This window comes from Scedosporium apiospermum (genome assembly GCF_000732125.1).
Source record: "Scedosporium apiospermum strain IHEM 14462 chromosome Unknown SEQ_SAPIO_0011, whole genome shotgun sequence".
Classification (NCBI taxonomy): Eukaryota; Fungi; Ascomycota; class Sordariomycetes; order Microascales; family Microascaceae; genus Scedosporium; species Scedosporium apiospermum.
Window position 1 is genome coordinate 1103567 of NW_015971712.1, and position 15524 is coordinate 1119090.

The following is a 15524-nucleotide window of genomic DNA, read 5'->3' on the forward strand; positions in this document are numbered from 1 at the left end:
TAGAAAGGAAGTAGCATCCTCCTGGCACGGTCTGTCTATTTAAATTTCTATTTCCAGCTCTGGTTGAAAAATATAGATTGAAACTCCAACCTTGACATCTCCATCCCTGACAAGACGTTTAGACATGCCCTCGGATTAAGCCTTCACAGAGACACAGTGGCACCCAACTTCTCAAGTTTGGGATTGTACCAACAACTCGGTAGCACGCTTGTATCGGGGATTTCCTTTAACATTAACGCGTATTACAGGAAGCAGGAACTTAGTCATTTAATTTATGCTATTGATGCTTCTCTTGCCGGGTTAAAACTCAGGCTACCCAGGTGTTATCGTTTAGTTACCCTCATCACTGACCTCCTCGAACTCCTCATTTCCAGTTCCATCCGTATCGCCGACCTCGCCATCCGCCTCGGTTTCACCTGGGGTGGCAAAATCTATCCCAAGCGGACGCCCGAAAAGCCGAATCCTCTTCGCCTTGAATTCCTCGAACAAAGCCAGCTCCTTCTCCGCTGTCCGTTCCTTAACTGCTTTTTTCCAGTCCTTAATGAGTCCGAAAATCTTGCGCGCCTCGGGCGTAGCCGTCAAGTCATTGTAGTTTGAGGTCGTTCTCCACCAATACGACCACGCGCCCTTGATCAATGCCTTCCCGAAGGCCATGTCGCGGAGTTCATCCTCATACGCGTATTTCATCTTGTCGATCTCCTTCAGTTCCTTCTCCTCCTCTAGCTTTACGGCCTTCACTTTCTGGGCCAACTCGACATAGAGATCCGCAAGGGCATCGCGTTGGGCTGGCTCACGTCTTTGGCTGCAAATGTTGTAGGCAACATGATCTTGGATGGCCTCGTAGCGTGTTGAGTCGACTCCCGCGGGGATTTCGACCCGGCTTTCTCGCTCTTCCGGGTCCTCTCTTTCGACTTCGTCCTCGTCCTCCTCGTCCTCCGAGTAGGCGCGGAGTGTTTCATCGCTCTGGATGGAGGCGCTATCGGTACTGGTGTCCGGCGTGAATTCAGCCCTGGTTTGAGCTATGGGTTCGCTCTCCCGATGCTCACGGCGGGGAATAAAATCCCAGTTCTCTTCATCTTCGTAGTTAAACATGTCGGGGAGATTCATTTTGATGAATTGTTGGATCTGTTGGTGGGGGAAGAATCGTTGAAAAGGAGAGAGTTCGCTCATTAAAACGTCAAGCCAGTCAGGTGAGATTAAACATATTCTAAAATGTGGAAGCCTCATCTGTTCTGAAATCCAGTACCCTAAATAGTGGACTCTGGAAGGGCCTCAATCTTCCATGTCACTCGCGCGCTAACAAGGACTTGAGTTTCTCCTTGTCGGTCACACGAGGCCGGGGATCCGAAGCCCTTCATGTGCAACAACACACCGCTCCGAAATATCAATTCCCTGTATGCATTCGTCCGAGGGCGGCCAACTCAAGTCTCTCATACATCGACGTTTCTTACGGACGGTCTCCACTGTGTGGATTTGGGTCCAGGACGCCCGATATGTGCATTGTCGAGCGGGAAGGCGGCCAGTGGAAAGAGGGCGTAAGAGAGGTGCAGTTGGGGCTTCCCAAGAGGCATGTGCTGAGATAGAGTCGTTCGCTCCCAGTAATGTCATTCATCACATGGTTCTCCCTCTGGTGTGTTCACAGTGGTTAGAAGGGCTCAAGAGTCCTGCATATACCTGTCCATTCTCCATATTTCTGATTCCATATGGCGAAGTAACAACTTGAGAACTCATGGATAAGCATGGTGAAGAAAACAAAAGGCTGGCTGAGAATTATTAGCAAAGGAGCACACACCGTCAGAGCCCATCGCGGCTTCGGTTTTTATTACATCGATAGGGGTGCCAATGGCAGCAGAGATACCTACACCCCTTAACGTAAGCATAGTGGCTAGAATCCATGCCCAAGATGTGGGAATGCATCTAGTCTCTCGTCTGCAGATATATACCGGATACCCGGGAAGCGGGCAAATATCACCAGCAAAAATGGAAGAAGGGCAGTTGCTGAAACAGAAGACCAGTATCACTGTGAACGGCCCTCGTGAATGAACGTCTGGCCGTCTATCAAAGAGGCTATGTCAGTCTATTATGCAAGAAGCTGGAAATAAATTTAATTCTACCCGCAGTTAAAGAACTGAAGTGCATACTTTTCGGGCACCTCCGGCAGGAAACAGATAGAGATCGATCCAAAGATGCAATAACATTCTGTAAACAAACTTCAACCACCAAGTCTAAACGGGATTCCCGTGAACGGAAGCACCACTATTCAAAACGCCCTCCCACCTCCAACGGCTTTTCGTCCCGCTCGCGGTCATCACACTCCCGCGGCAGCCAACTGAGTCCCGGTTTGCCCCTGTTCAGCCCGAGCCTTGGCCTGGGCCTTTTCGAACTTCCATCTCCGCCAGAATAGAAAACCGCCTCCAAGAATGCAAACACCTTCGAGGGTCAAAACTATGAATGGCGCTTAGGTTAGCATTGGAATAAACGTGGAAATAGTAGTTGCGTAAAGGTAGAATCCTAACCGGAATACATCCAACCCAAGGGCTCCTGAAGACCAGGGACCGTCGTCAATGCAAACGCTATCCAGAAGAAGATGAAGAGACCAGAGGCCTGCATCATCATCGCATCGAGGTATTTGCGGAGGAGCTCGTATGAGCCGGCGTATTCTTCACCCCTCAGGGCGGTGAAAGTCCACCAATAAGATCCGCTGATGGCAATTGTCATATGGTAGGTCGATAGCATCGCTGCGGCGCTCCGACAGAGAGTGTACGGATCTAGGGCGCAGAGTACGATGTAGGCGATGGAGCTTATCCAATGCGCGATGACCCGGGCGAGGGTCTGGTATGCTTCTTTGCGGGTCGGGCCGGCGGGGCGAACGGGTGCGTTCATGAAGGTGAAGCCACAGATGATGTGGATTAAGGCAGGGAGGAATACCCCCAAGAGACGTAACTTCAACATGGTGGAATTTCCGTTTTCGGGGTGTTGCGGGAATAGAATCTCCAGGAAGATCGTTGACAGGGGGCTCTGGTTGAGGTGTGGACCAAATGGACGAGCGCCACCAGTGCTTTATCAAAGCCGTACAAGTCCATTTTCTACTCTTCTCGGGCGCCCGTTCACATGTTTTGGACATATATTCCTACAAAAGTCGTGTGGTTTCACATACGCCTGGACGGTAAATTCCACATGCAGCCACATGCTTCGGGGCCCCAACTTCCAAGAGAGGTCATGAGCAGTCTGACCAAAGGAAAAAGAGGAGGACGAGGAGGAGAAAGGAGAAAGGAGTAGTAGCTCTTCGCTAACACCTAACTATTTAAGCCCGGCTAAAAACTAGCCCGGTCAAACCACTCGCGCCCGAACTCTTATTCCTAGATTTTACACCTAGCCTTTTCCTCATCGCTTTGGAGAATTCCAAAGAGACTTAGATAAATCTCCTGTTCTTTGGTTAACTCTGGGGACGTAAGCCCCATGCGGGTGCCGTGCTTAGCGAGGTCATCGCCACCGATCTTGTCCTGTCCCTCTTCATGTTAGTCCACAGGGCCCAGCAGGAGGATATAGCCACAAACGTGACCATTTGTACTCCTCAATTACTTCAGTAGCCTTGATGTTTTCTCACGCTAAGAAGGCAGCCTATTTATGTACTTAGGCATAGTCATCAGCAGATATGGTGCCCCTAGCCGAGCCTCATTATCCTCTGGCCCTCAGGTTGTCCCACGATCATTCTCTTTTAACCCCACGGCATGTTCCCCCACGCCCTTTGCCATCACGGTACGGACGGAGATCGACATATCCAGTGTCGGGGCATACGTTATAGCTCGCAGCTAGAGGCTAACTTTTGGCTGCCCAAAACGGCCGGGGACAGCATAGTGCTCAATGCATTTGGAGACGTGAAGGCGGATAAAAAAGTGCGGGCGATTCGATCGCGTATTTGTTAAATTTGGGAGTTTGTCCGGATTTTCTCTCCCTTCGTGGCTACTGATCGCAATGGCTGTATGAAGTGACGAAAGGAGCTCGTTGACAAGCAGCAAGTCAATAAGACAAGGGCCGATGGTCTAGTGGTATGATTCTCGCTTAGGGTGATACCCTATGCTAATATGCGAGAGGTCCCGGGTTCAATCCCCGGTTGGCCCCCAAATTTCACTTTTTATGTCTTCCGCAAACACTATAATTTTTTTTCAGACCGATATGTGTATATTATATCTGTTTTACAGTATTCATACCTCCCTGTCCCTTTGCTTTGCATTCTCTTTTTTTTCTTTATTTTTTTTTTCTTCTTCTTCCCGGTTCTTTTATTTATGTACTTGGATTTACTGAGGTAAGTCCTTTCGATTCCGAACTGCCGGGCCAGTTCATCAATGCTAGGGACCGGCACTCGGACATTTTGAATCTGTACTCCTCCGTCAACATGCCATGCCTTCATCCGCATATTGGCTTTCTGTTTCTTCAACCTTTCTTAGCAAGTAGCTTCAATCTTCAATACCCGGCCAGAGCTCGTTAGTCAAGGATATCGTCGCTAATAACTGGATCCGTAACCAATGACAGATAATTACATCGGGTAAGAGATAGTCGCGGACTGATTTCGACGGGATCGTAAAGCTTCACTCCGCCGCCGTGCCTGTAAGTTACTCCTGGGCGCAGCGAGTATAATTGGCGTCCTAACTTACATCAATAGCCTGCGCGCATCAAGGTTGGCCAACTATCAAATAAAGCAAATAAAGGTAACGAAAGAAAGAAAGTAAGGGTTGGTCGCGAGACACTTCGTCGAGTGTCCACTGGCTGTGGCTCTTACGAGTTTCTGCCAAGGACCGGCGAGCAGGAAGAGTAAGGTCGTGACTGGATATCGACGGGCATACCTGCAAGTGATGCAACCCTGTCCATGGGGCAGTTGTTGCAAGTAAGGAAGGCAATTAGTACAACGGAATGCCATTCCATAGTCTTATACCCCAGATAGGAACCAAACATTTGCTACTCTTTTCACGGGGACGAAATCAATAGTCCTTGATCTGGTTGGCAACGCCATGTGTTTGTTTTTTCGAGAAAATGGGCCCGTCCATATGTCTCCGACTGCTCTCCAGCTCTTGATGTATTGTCCGACACCAGTCACGGATCCCAAAGCGATCGAGGGCTGTCTCGCAGTTATTTCCAAGCCCGACCGACATATAGTCAGGACGCGGACGCGCTGTGAACATACGAAGGATACGAGGGACTCCATTACGCAGGCCCGGACTGACTGTCGTATCGGTCAATTTTTAATTTTTTTTTTTTTTTTTCCGATTGCCTTTTATTTTATTCGCATCTCTTCTGTCGCTACCGAAGGAGCGAAGTGTGGCACACCCAATGCGTGGATGTCACAACCAACATTGTTGTCGGATGATGCTATGATGCTCCAATCATCCTATTCGTCGCTTGAGTTGTGATTCCAGCATAAGATAGGGGGGCACCACAGACGTCGATATTGCCCTCGTGCGCAAACGACCGGCTATAGCCAATGGGGAAGATTATAAGCGAAAACTTGGTTTCCCATCACATTTCCTTGCTGATCGAGATGTCATTGATGCAGGTACCTGTTCACAAATCCAGGATTGTAATCACGCACAGCCCCTAATAATAGGTCTGGTTGTTTCAACCCCTGGCAGCCTTATCCATCCAGCGTCCGAACTAGTCCTAAACGAGACGGCCTGCAGTGGAGGAGATTAGTATTCTTATTGACGGGAAGCTGTGCGACATTCACCTCCCAAGAGAGGAAACGGATCATCTCCTGCTTACTTTCATTTCCCAAGATGGATCCTACGTAGGAACAAAGATGAACCGGCTTACTTGCCGCCCTCTTCTTCATTGTGCGTCGCAATATTCATCAAATCAAGAAATCACGTCGCCAGGGTGCCCTGGAACAATTGCTCGCGTGTGTACCTCAACGTTTGTATAAATATCTGCCCAAAGACTCATCCCTTCGGGAGGGCCTTTTCTCCATCTTTCCTTTGCACTTGATGTAATTCACTTATTGAAATCATCCATTCGTTAAACTGGTCTTGTCCGTCCTCTCGTTAAAAAGCCACCATCCAAAAAGCTACCCACAAAAATGCAGCTCCTCTCAACCCTCCTCTTCGCCGGCGCCGCCTCTGCCACTGTCCCCCTCCTCGCTGGACAGCGACAAGCTCTCTTCGCCTTGAGGAGCATCGTCGAGCGCCAGGGCGACATCTGCGTCCCGGTCCCCGCTCCGGCCACCTGCGAGAAGTCCTGCGGTCCGGGCAACATTCCCTGCATCGGCTTCCCGAACTGCTACAACCCCAGCAAGGGGGAGACTTGCTGCTCTAATGGAAGTAAGTATCCTCGTCGTGAAATCTATCCAACTTTTAGACAGTAGAGATGACTGACTTTACCTCCTACAGAGTACTGTCCTGCTGGCACCCGCTGCACCAACGCTGGCTGCTGTCCCAACGAGTTGTCCCTCGAGGATTGCGGTGCCACCGCCACCCTGAGCGTCATCCCCCCTCCGGCTACTGACACTCCCGAGCCGCCTACGAGCGCCCCCGAGTCCTCGACTCCTGCTGAGCCTACCGACTCTGCCACCGAGGCTCCTACCGATGTTCCCACCGATACCCCCGAGGAGCCTACCTCGACCGTCACTGACTGTCCTGAGGAGCCCACTTCGGTCCCTACCGTTCCTTCTACTTCCCGATCCGGCAACGGCACTATCCCTACTAGCCCTCCCCCTATCCCGACCGCTGGTGCTGGACAAAATGCGCAGTTGGGCGTTATGGCCATCGTTGGTGGTATCGGTGCATTCTTGGTCGGTTTGTAATCGGCCATGTATAAAATCTCCTGATGGCTTTATGTTCAATCAGGAGATTCTGTCGAGGACTTTACAATAATGTGTTACGGGAGGGGCCACGCTAATATAGCCAAGCTGTGGCAGATGTACGTGTGGGGACATCAATAGGCAGGTTATATTAGTACTATTGATACTGGGCATAAGATGTAATCATTTCGCAATATAGTTTCTAAGAGATGTAGGACCACCGCTGTCAACTTTTCTGTGTATTTTGGATAGTCTCTCAGTTTCTTCAACGTATTACTCCCGGGCCTTTGAATTTACACTGATATCAAGACATTCCAATCGCGCAAAAGAGTCTCAAAATGAAGTCCTCTCGGCAGCCGTCAGCTTTGACATGAAGCTTGCAATTGATAAGACAATACTCAGTTTCCATTCTATGGTGATGAAAAGCCAGAGCTTCCTTCATTCTCCTCCAGGAACTTAGTTTCCGATGACGCTAGTACAGCACCATATTCGACCCTTTAACCGATGATTAGAACTTGGAATTATGCCACAGCATCCTTTTCCCCTTCAGGCGACCATCCAATAGACTTCTAGATCTCTTGTGTGAGCCGATTTGATCCTCCTCGATGCTTGGGTTGAGAGTCATTTACCTCGATGTCGGGAATTCGGTGCAGATAGATGTGTAGCTTGCAGCCATGCGTGCTGCAATACTTGTTATACGAGCTATGCCGTCTCCAGTACATTCCATCACAGCCGATATCAAAAGAACCACAGACCTCCGGGGACTTGAGGTTGCGAACAGCCTGAAATAGCTTAGACGGACTGAAGGCAGGAGCTGGGGCAGACCCTTCGGGCCAATGCAGACCTAGATCTCGCATCTGTTTAACCAATGCCCCGAAGAGTAGAGAGTCGCAGGCAAACGAGCAAATTCCCGGACCCCACAGCAAGATGTCAGCGGCATCGTATAGGGATTGGGTGGTCTTTCTGATAAGTAAATGCCTTCTCTTTTCAATTTCCTCTGTATCATAGATTGGTAAGTATACGATGTAGATGGTGTAGGTCCGCCTGTCAATGCCACGTACCCACTATGTCGTGACGAATCGGAAGCCCGAGAGTGTCGATCTCACCCTGGCTATTTAGAACTGCCGTGCGGGTCGTCGACGTGAGGATAGTTTCCGTGCCCTCACGGAAGACAGAGGAGATAAAGATCCAAAAGACAAGGTCGCGACAGTAGGTACTCGGAAGAGAACCGCTAAGCTCGGTTATCCACATCTTGGAAAACACTTCCATGGCCTCGAAGCAGGAGAGGTCATCCACAACGACAGAAATCTTAGCTAGCATCTCAAGATTCACGCTGCGAGGTACTGTTCGATTGCGTCCGTGGATGATATTCATCACGGTGGTGAAGGCCTCATGATCGAAGATCTGGCCAAGCTCCCAACGGTTGAGTCCATTTGCATCGCAACTGTTCGCCTCTGCCCATGGACCGGAAAACATTGCTTTCAGGCGAGGAGAGGCCAGCATTAAGTGCCTTGATGAAAGCCGGAGTATGAACTCCTCAGTTGGTTGGGGAGTAGCCTCGATGCACTCTCCATCGCTTGCTACACCATATCAATAGAATGTTTCAAGGAGAAGGAGACATCTCACCTACAGCCCGATGTTACTCCTTCATTGCCTGCGGCGTCATCATCCCCCGGAGATGGTGTGATGTCATCAGCCTTGCTTTCAGTCGTTGGTAAAACTTTATCCGAACCCCAAGGAGCAAACGGCTGTGGTGGTTCGAGGAGAATTGCCAAGACATCACCATCGGGATCAACATTCACGGATGAGGCGTACATGTCTATGACACGGCGTCGAGGCGGCTGAGAAATTGGAAGTGGTGGAAGCGAGTCTATCAAGCAATCTGAAAAGGGTTGAAAGTGAAGTGGCCCAAATCGCAGTTTTGCAGCCCAACCCCACCTTTCTATCCTCGTGGGTTGGCCTGCTGCAGAATTCAGAGCCTACCCGGTGTCGGATTTTGTGTAACCTGTGCGTTTGCAAACGACCAAAACCCAGTTTCTTGTTCTTTTCCTCGTAGCATATAAAGACAGCACGTCTCAACTTTCAAGCTATGGAGTGTGAAGCCACAGAGAGCAGGATGGTGGAGACGATAACCAGCCGCAAAATTTCAAAAATAGCTAAGGGGAGCGGGACGAATATTGGGTTATCCGCTACAGTTCTAACACAACTCTGGAACTTCCCAGGAACCCTCGAAAAAATCAAGGCCGTGGAAGAAGTCCTTGAGGGTACAGGGATGATGTTTTAGCGCTACGTCACGGGAGCCTGAGTGACGCGCGAAGGACGATCTGTTTACCCGCCTCCCCTTCATCTTTTTCCAGGTCTCGTAGTCAATAAGACCCCCGGTGGCACTTTCGGATGGGTGGCTCCAGGTGGGCGATGTAAAACCACGAATGGCTCTAATCAACGACCCAACACTCCACTTAGTATCTAGGTGAGTCGGCCGAGTCCGTGGAAGGGATATCTCATCCATTTGCTTCAGTAGCGAGCCGAGGAGCATGGAGCTACACTCAACATGGCAAGGAGCAGATGCGCTAGTGAGAAGATCGACAACGTCGTACAGCGAGCCGAGTGTCTTCTTAATTAGACCTTGTCTGCTCTCCTCGACCACTTCTACTCCGCTCGTTAACATCGAGAAAAGAATAGCTTTAGAACCTGGGAGCTTACCAAGCACGCCTGGATTGAACGGAAGCCCAAGGGAAGGAAGCATTGTCTGGCCTTCTAGAATCGCTGGTCGTACCGCCGGCACGAATAGCTTTGGACCCCCACAGACACAAGCGATGAAGGCGCACAGGACAAGATCCCTGCAGACCTTTTTCGGAACTGCCTTCGCTATCCCGGTCTTCCAAATGTCGCATATCAAGTCCATCGATTCATGGCATTGTAGATAGTTGATGATGACGCATATTTTAGCCATGAGCTCGAGGTCCACTACTCTAGGTAGGCTCCTATTCCGTCCATGGATAGCATTCATGACTATTTCGAAAGCCTCGGGATCAAAACCGTCTCCCAGATCCCAACGCCAAAGCTCATTTTCTTGGTCACAGCTAGGCGCTTCCCATTGTGTCTCGGAGGTCTCTCGTAAATGGGAGGACGCGAGCAATAAATGCTTGGAAGAGAGCTTGAAGTGGAACTCGGCCGGATCCGGAGTGGGGACGTGCGCGCTTTCCGTGTCACTTGACGGGGCTGCGGGAAACCACAGGGATATTAGCTCATTTTCCCTTGGCTTTCAGTCCAGCAGGGAAGTGTTCTTTCACCGTTGTCATCAATGCCCTCCTCATTCTTAACCGTCGTAGTGGTCTTGTGCGTTTCGTTGACTCTTTCGTCATTAATGCCATCGGCCGATATGCCCTGAGCAGCGGGCCAGGGAGCGAATGGATGCGAGGGTTCGACAAGGACGGCCAAAATATCGCCGTCCACGTCAATGTCGATGTGTGATTGGATCATTGTTAACCCTCGCGATAAAGGGCTTGCGACTTTTCAGTATGAAGGCGCAAGATGGAAAGAAGTGGAGGAACAGGACCGGATCAAGTTGGAATATGGAAGAAAGCACGCCAGATTATGTATGACCTTGCAATCATGTAGCGTCCATCGATCATCTGATGACTGACCTTGAGCTTCCCTGAGTAGGAGGCTAGGCCTGCAGCTTATGGTTATTCGTTTCCGACATGGATCTTTATGTTTCTTATGTTTCTCCTTATTCTCGAATAGGATCTCCACGTTCGGCTTGGCTCTCCAGGAAGGTTTTCCTCGTGTCCAGGCGTCCGAAACTTTGTCTTCTCTTGGTGTCATCGAGACAGAGTCTGCAAGATGAAGCAGCGAATAAGGTTTGACTCCATGGCATTGGGTTTTAGACGTTTTTTAGCTACTATTGTACTGGTATGAGTGGTCCGTGATTGAAGAGTAATGATCTCAGTGTGTCATTCCGCTTGCCGTGCGCCAACCCAAACACAAGAGCAAAATGCATACTCTCCAACCCTAACCCTAGCCCACGGCGAAATAGACCTGAGACATTAACATGACCAAAAGTAGAGATAACCAAAAGCCGAGTGGCCAATTAAAGAGCAAAAGCCGCCCATATTAACAGCCCCTCGGGTATTATAATATACTACATCTAGAAAGTGACAACCCCCGTCTATAATGATATGACTCCATCACCTCACGAAAAGCCGCAAGTGCCGAACTCGGGATTGCATCCTGCGCCGCAATGGTCGATACTAAAACCGCAGTAACCATACGCTGAACAACAGGGGTAGCCTTCGACGCCGCAGACATACTTGTTTGGTCCGCCGCAGATGCCATCGGGATGCACGCCTCCGGTGGGTGGTTGGGGTTCGCCGGTGCCGGGTGGGGTAGTGCCGTCGCGGCTGTCTCGGTACCAGTTCGCTTGGGGATCGCCAAGGCATTCGCCGACAGTCACAGCTGGAATCAGGAGTTAGTAGATGAAGAGGGAACAGAAACTTTTTTTTTTTTTTTTTTGGGGGGGGGGGGGGGGGGAAGGTCCAAGCTCAAGACCGAAATAGTAACCAACCTCGAAGACCACGAAGCTTAACCGCCTCAAGCATAGCGGGAACCAGGGTATAAGCCGTAAGGGCATGGACGTCGTGAGCCAGGACAATCGATCCGCCGTTCGTGATGCCTTCGACGAAAAGATCGATGCTCGTGTTGATCTTACATACGTCTTGGAAGGACCAGTCGAGGGTGTCGATGTTGGCGTGGATGACGTGGTAGCCGAGGTCACCGAGGACGCGGAGTGTCTCGCTGTTGTAGCTGAAGAAAGGAGGGCGCATGTACGTGGGGATCTTGCCGATGACTTCGATGAAGGCGTGTTCGAGTTCGATCATTTGGTCGGTGACTTGCTCGGGAGTGAGTAGTGCCAGATCGGGGTGGCTCCATCTGTTGTTACGATTTCACGATAAGCCTTTGTCCATTAAAACATCAAATAACGCCTTCTTGAGCATGTGGCTAAGAGGCCGTCGGCTTGTCGTGGAGGAATGAGAAGACGGCATGGTCTCAACGTACGTGTGAGAACCGACTTGGTGACCCTCGTTAATCATTCGAACGACTGTATCGGGGCGATCGGTCATGTATCCCCAGTTATGCCCATTAAGAAAGAAGGTGGCCTTCGCGTCATATTGGTCGAACAGATCGAGGACATGCTCGGTGTAGTCGAAAGGTCCATCGTCGAATGTCAGCGCGACCGTGTTCGGCACCGTACAACTGTAGATGAGCGAGCCAAAGGGTAGTGTTCGTGACTCGATATTAGCGAATGGCGAAGCAGCGGCACCGGCAAGAAGCCCGGCGAGTAGATAACGAGTGGACATGGCTAAGAAAGGAAAATCTTTAGCCAAAAAAAAGCACGAAATACACAAAAATGAGCGTAGGTGGCGGGATTCAACGAAAGTCGATCATCACTTGATACGGAGAGAAACACTGGTGTGCCTACTAGTTATATGCCTCCTTTCTCTTTCCCTCTTCTCCCTCTTTTCCATGGGCCCCTTTCCCCCCAAGCCTATTCCGGTCATCCATCTTCTGTTGGTTGGCACCAAGGGAGCCTATTACCACCTCGATTCAGAAGAGCCACCAGCGGGACCACCACGACAGCTGGAAATGACACCGTTGGCGTTAATCAGGAACCAGGGGAAAGGGGGGTCCCCTGCACGCCCGTCCATTCGCAAGAGTTACCAGCAGAGGCAGCAACCGTGAACTGGGTCCGAGGAGGTCGAGCCCTGATCTTTGATGAGCCAAGCACGCCGACTAGGCTTGGATTCGATAATGCGCGCAGACAGTGCAGCCACAATGCGGCCTAGCGCGGTTAGGGTTACACATCTGTCCGAGACAGGTTTAAGGCGGGAGCAAAGCCCTGACTGCCAAGATATCGGGGACCGTGTTGATTGGGCGCAGCCATCGTACCAGTGCACCCAGGGGAAATTGCATCTCGCGTTTTTTCTGGCCCAGAGCTTAAGCCCGAGGGGTACGAGAGGTCGCCATATTGTGGATACGGTATGGCTTTGTACCTCTGCACGAGAAGTTTTTCCCTTCAAAGCGCAAGAAAGGGACGAAATGGGAGGAAGAATTCCGACGTCACTCCACAGAACTGCGGTTCCCTCCCCCCTTGTTCACTGGCACATCAGCCGAGACTTTCGTCTCCACTCCTTAGAAATCTAGCGTTCCGCTCGTACGGAAAGGAACGCTCACTCCGTAAAACCCCTACCCCCTCCACGGTTGAGTAAACGTGCTAATGCAGGATTCCTTGTTCCCGGGGAAGGAGAAAAATCTCGAAGTACGCTACACGACACTATGGACTCTCTCGACCACACATGCTGAAACGCCTCATCCAGATTCCGGGCGTGCCGGGCGGCTAGACTAAAGCGTCAGCTTGGTTCGACAAATATGGCGGCCTGAGAGAGAATTTTGGGGCGCTCAAGACTCCGCAAGAGTAAGGTGGGTTTGGGAGATTTGGGGGACTTGAAAATGGCACCCTGAAGATTACCTCGTACATAGAGTACGCATGCCAAGATACAGAGAGATGGTCCCACTGGTGGTGAGCCCACAACCTAACATTGGTTAGGCTTTTTTTCAGGGCCATGTTGCACCAGGCATGCACGTTATCTCAAAGGGAAGAGAATCCGAGATTAGCTTCTCATTTCTTCTCCCCCATGTCTTGCTATTCGCAATTCCTGTGTTACGCGAGCTCCAGACCCTCGTCTGTAATGGGTCATTGGAGGCCATCACATCACTTGACCCACATCGAGGCATCCTTGAGGAGGTTGGCGTCTTCTTTTCCTCCACTGGAAACTGCTTTCTGTTCTTCTGTTTCTCCTCCACATGTGGCACAGGAGCAAAGGACCTAGCACCACACCGCCTCCCTCCCCCCAAATCCCTCCCCACCCCCTAAATTAGTATCGAGCTGTGTGCCCCACTCCCAATGACCAGTCAGGCCATGCAGACAAGTCCCTCTTCACGAGTGCAGGGCACGACACTGGTCTTTCAACGTTTTCAGTTGAGTCTCGTCGATGCGAAGCCGGAAACGATTACCGAGGTTGAGCGTGCTTGTGCTACCTAGCACAATTATTAATTGCCCTGCAAAGCCTAGAAATGCACGAATGTTGGCGAACGCGACCATGAAAATGTGGAGTAAGGGCAGATTACTCGAGTCGGACTCTCGGTTCACCCGATGCCGAGTACCATCACACTGACTCGTGGCGATTACTTCATACATCCCCATATCGGATATCGCCTGTATTAGCAATAAATAAACACCAGAACAACGGAGTAGATAATCTGGGGGGTATCCAGACCATGGGCCTTTCTCGTACCGCTCTGGGCCGGCAGCACTGCTCGCGACGAAAGGCCGAAGTGCGGCGAATGGTCAAGGAAGATGGGGCAAATTGTTCCTGGACACAATGACCTTGGCTTTGACTTCAGTGCTGATTCCCTCCAAATGCCCGCTGGAGGTGTGTATGTCCGTCCCTACATACACCTGATGCCAGGGGAAATCCAGGTTGCTTCGACTCGAGAATGAACCAGAGTGGAGACACTCTATTACACAGGCACTCCATAAGAATCCCTAGACTTCGACTTCCCGAACCTTATTGAGTTGGGTGAGACATGCATCTACAACTGGGCAGCGTGAATGGGAGCAAAATCCAATCGATGCTGCAAGTCTTGGCCGTCACGCATGAACCTGGGCCCGCTGTAACCTTAATTTCCCATTCCCATCCCCGCCGCCAATACCCTCAATTGTCCCATGCTTGACAGTCGCGGAAGAATGCCGCCTTTGGGCCTCCACTGATCGGCAAGGAAAAGATAACTTGGGGGACGAGTTCGGTTCTACCTGGACTCCTTGAACGCTCTCCGCTGTGGGTCTGGGTGGACACGCCAGACCGCACTCTGCCAAACCCAGGGCAACAATTCCCAATCCTAGTCATAGGATGGTTCCACTCGGGTACAGCGGAGAGTCCGAGGGCTGGGTGAAACAAGTGTAACACTGGGCCAAAAAGGCGTCCTGTGTTGGTGACGCCTACTGCAAGTCTCACAACGAGGGGACACCCGGAGAGGGGACGTCTCACGGAGAGGTTAAACGCGATACATATCTTTACGACTTCGACTCTTCGATGACTGCAAAACCATCCCATCGGCAAAGTCTGATGTCGTGGAAATTGCCTTCGACACCAATATCCTCCTCCGCTACCGCCAGATCAATCACCACCGAGATCTCCATACAAGTTTTCTAAGCCGGCGGCAACTTCCTCTCATTCTTCCGGGGATTTCCCTACAAAATGTAAGATGCGCGATGGGGTTACTCCGCCAGGTGGCGTCTGTTGGACCAGGCCCGCGGCCTCCTCATGATGGCTCCATTCGATCGTCTTGTGCTTTGGAGGGGATGTGAAGCTATCAATCCTCAGGTTGTTGCTTTGGTCACTACTTGCATACTTGGCCAAATTTGATGAATGCAGAATCGGATTGACTATCACGGCATCGGTTGGTTACATTGGTGTTCCAAATGATACTGCCCTAGTCTCGGCCTCAACCTCATCACGACTTCCACGTTGCCTGAAGATGCAGGTAGTCCGATTTTAACATGTAAACACGCCCAACTCGGTTGAATCACATAGTATCTATGACTGGCTTGATAGAACCAGGGAGAAGGAGTCTTCTCTCTCTTGTCCACCTTGGTGAGCGATTCCTCCTTCAC

The 15524-nt window shown here is 50.8% G+C and overlaps 2 protein-coding genes and 2 pseudogenes across 2 annotated transcripts; 1 reads left to right on the top strand and 3 right to left on the bottom strand.

Moving 5' to 3' along the window:
• Positions 1–330: 330 nt before the first annotated feature.
• On the bottom strand, positions 331–1107 carry SAPIO_CDS0286 (annotated as a pseudogene; the record flags this gene model as incomplete).
• Positions 1108–2511: 1404 nt separating this feature from the next.
• SAPIO_CDS0287 lies at positions 2512–2883 on the bottom strand (annotated as a pseudogene; the record flags this gene model as incomplete).
• Positions 2884–6070: 3187 nt separating this feature from the next.
• SAPIO_CDS0288 (Prp 4) lies at positions 6071–6793 on the top strand (the record flags this gene model as incomplete). The annotated part of the gene is made up of 2 exons (XM_016783105.1): positions 6071–6311; positions 6381–6793. The coding sequence occupies 2 exons, from the start codon at positions 6071–6073 to the stop codon at positions 6791–6793; spliced, it is 654 nt and encodes a 217-aa protein (XP_016646738.1).
• Positions 6794–10985: 4192 nt separating this feature from the next.
• Positions 10986–12150, bottom strand: SAPIO_CDS0289 (uncharacterized protein; the record flags this gene model as incomplete). The annotated part of the gene is made up of 3 exons (XM_016783106.1): positions 10986–11248; positions 11358–11722; positions 11849–12150. The coding sequence occupies 3 exons, from the start codon at positions 12148–12150 to the stop codon at positions 10986–10988; spliced, it is 930 nt and encodes a 309-aa protein (XP_016646739.1).
• Positions 12151–15524: the final 3374 nt, after the last annotated feature.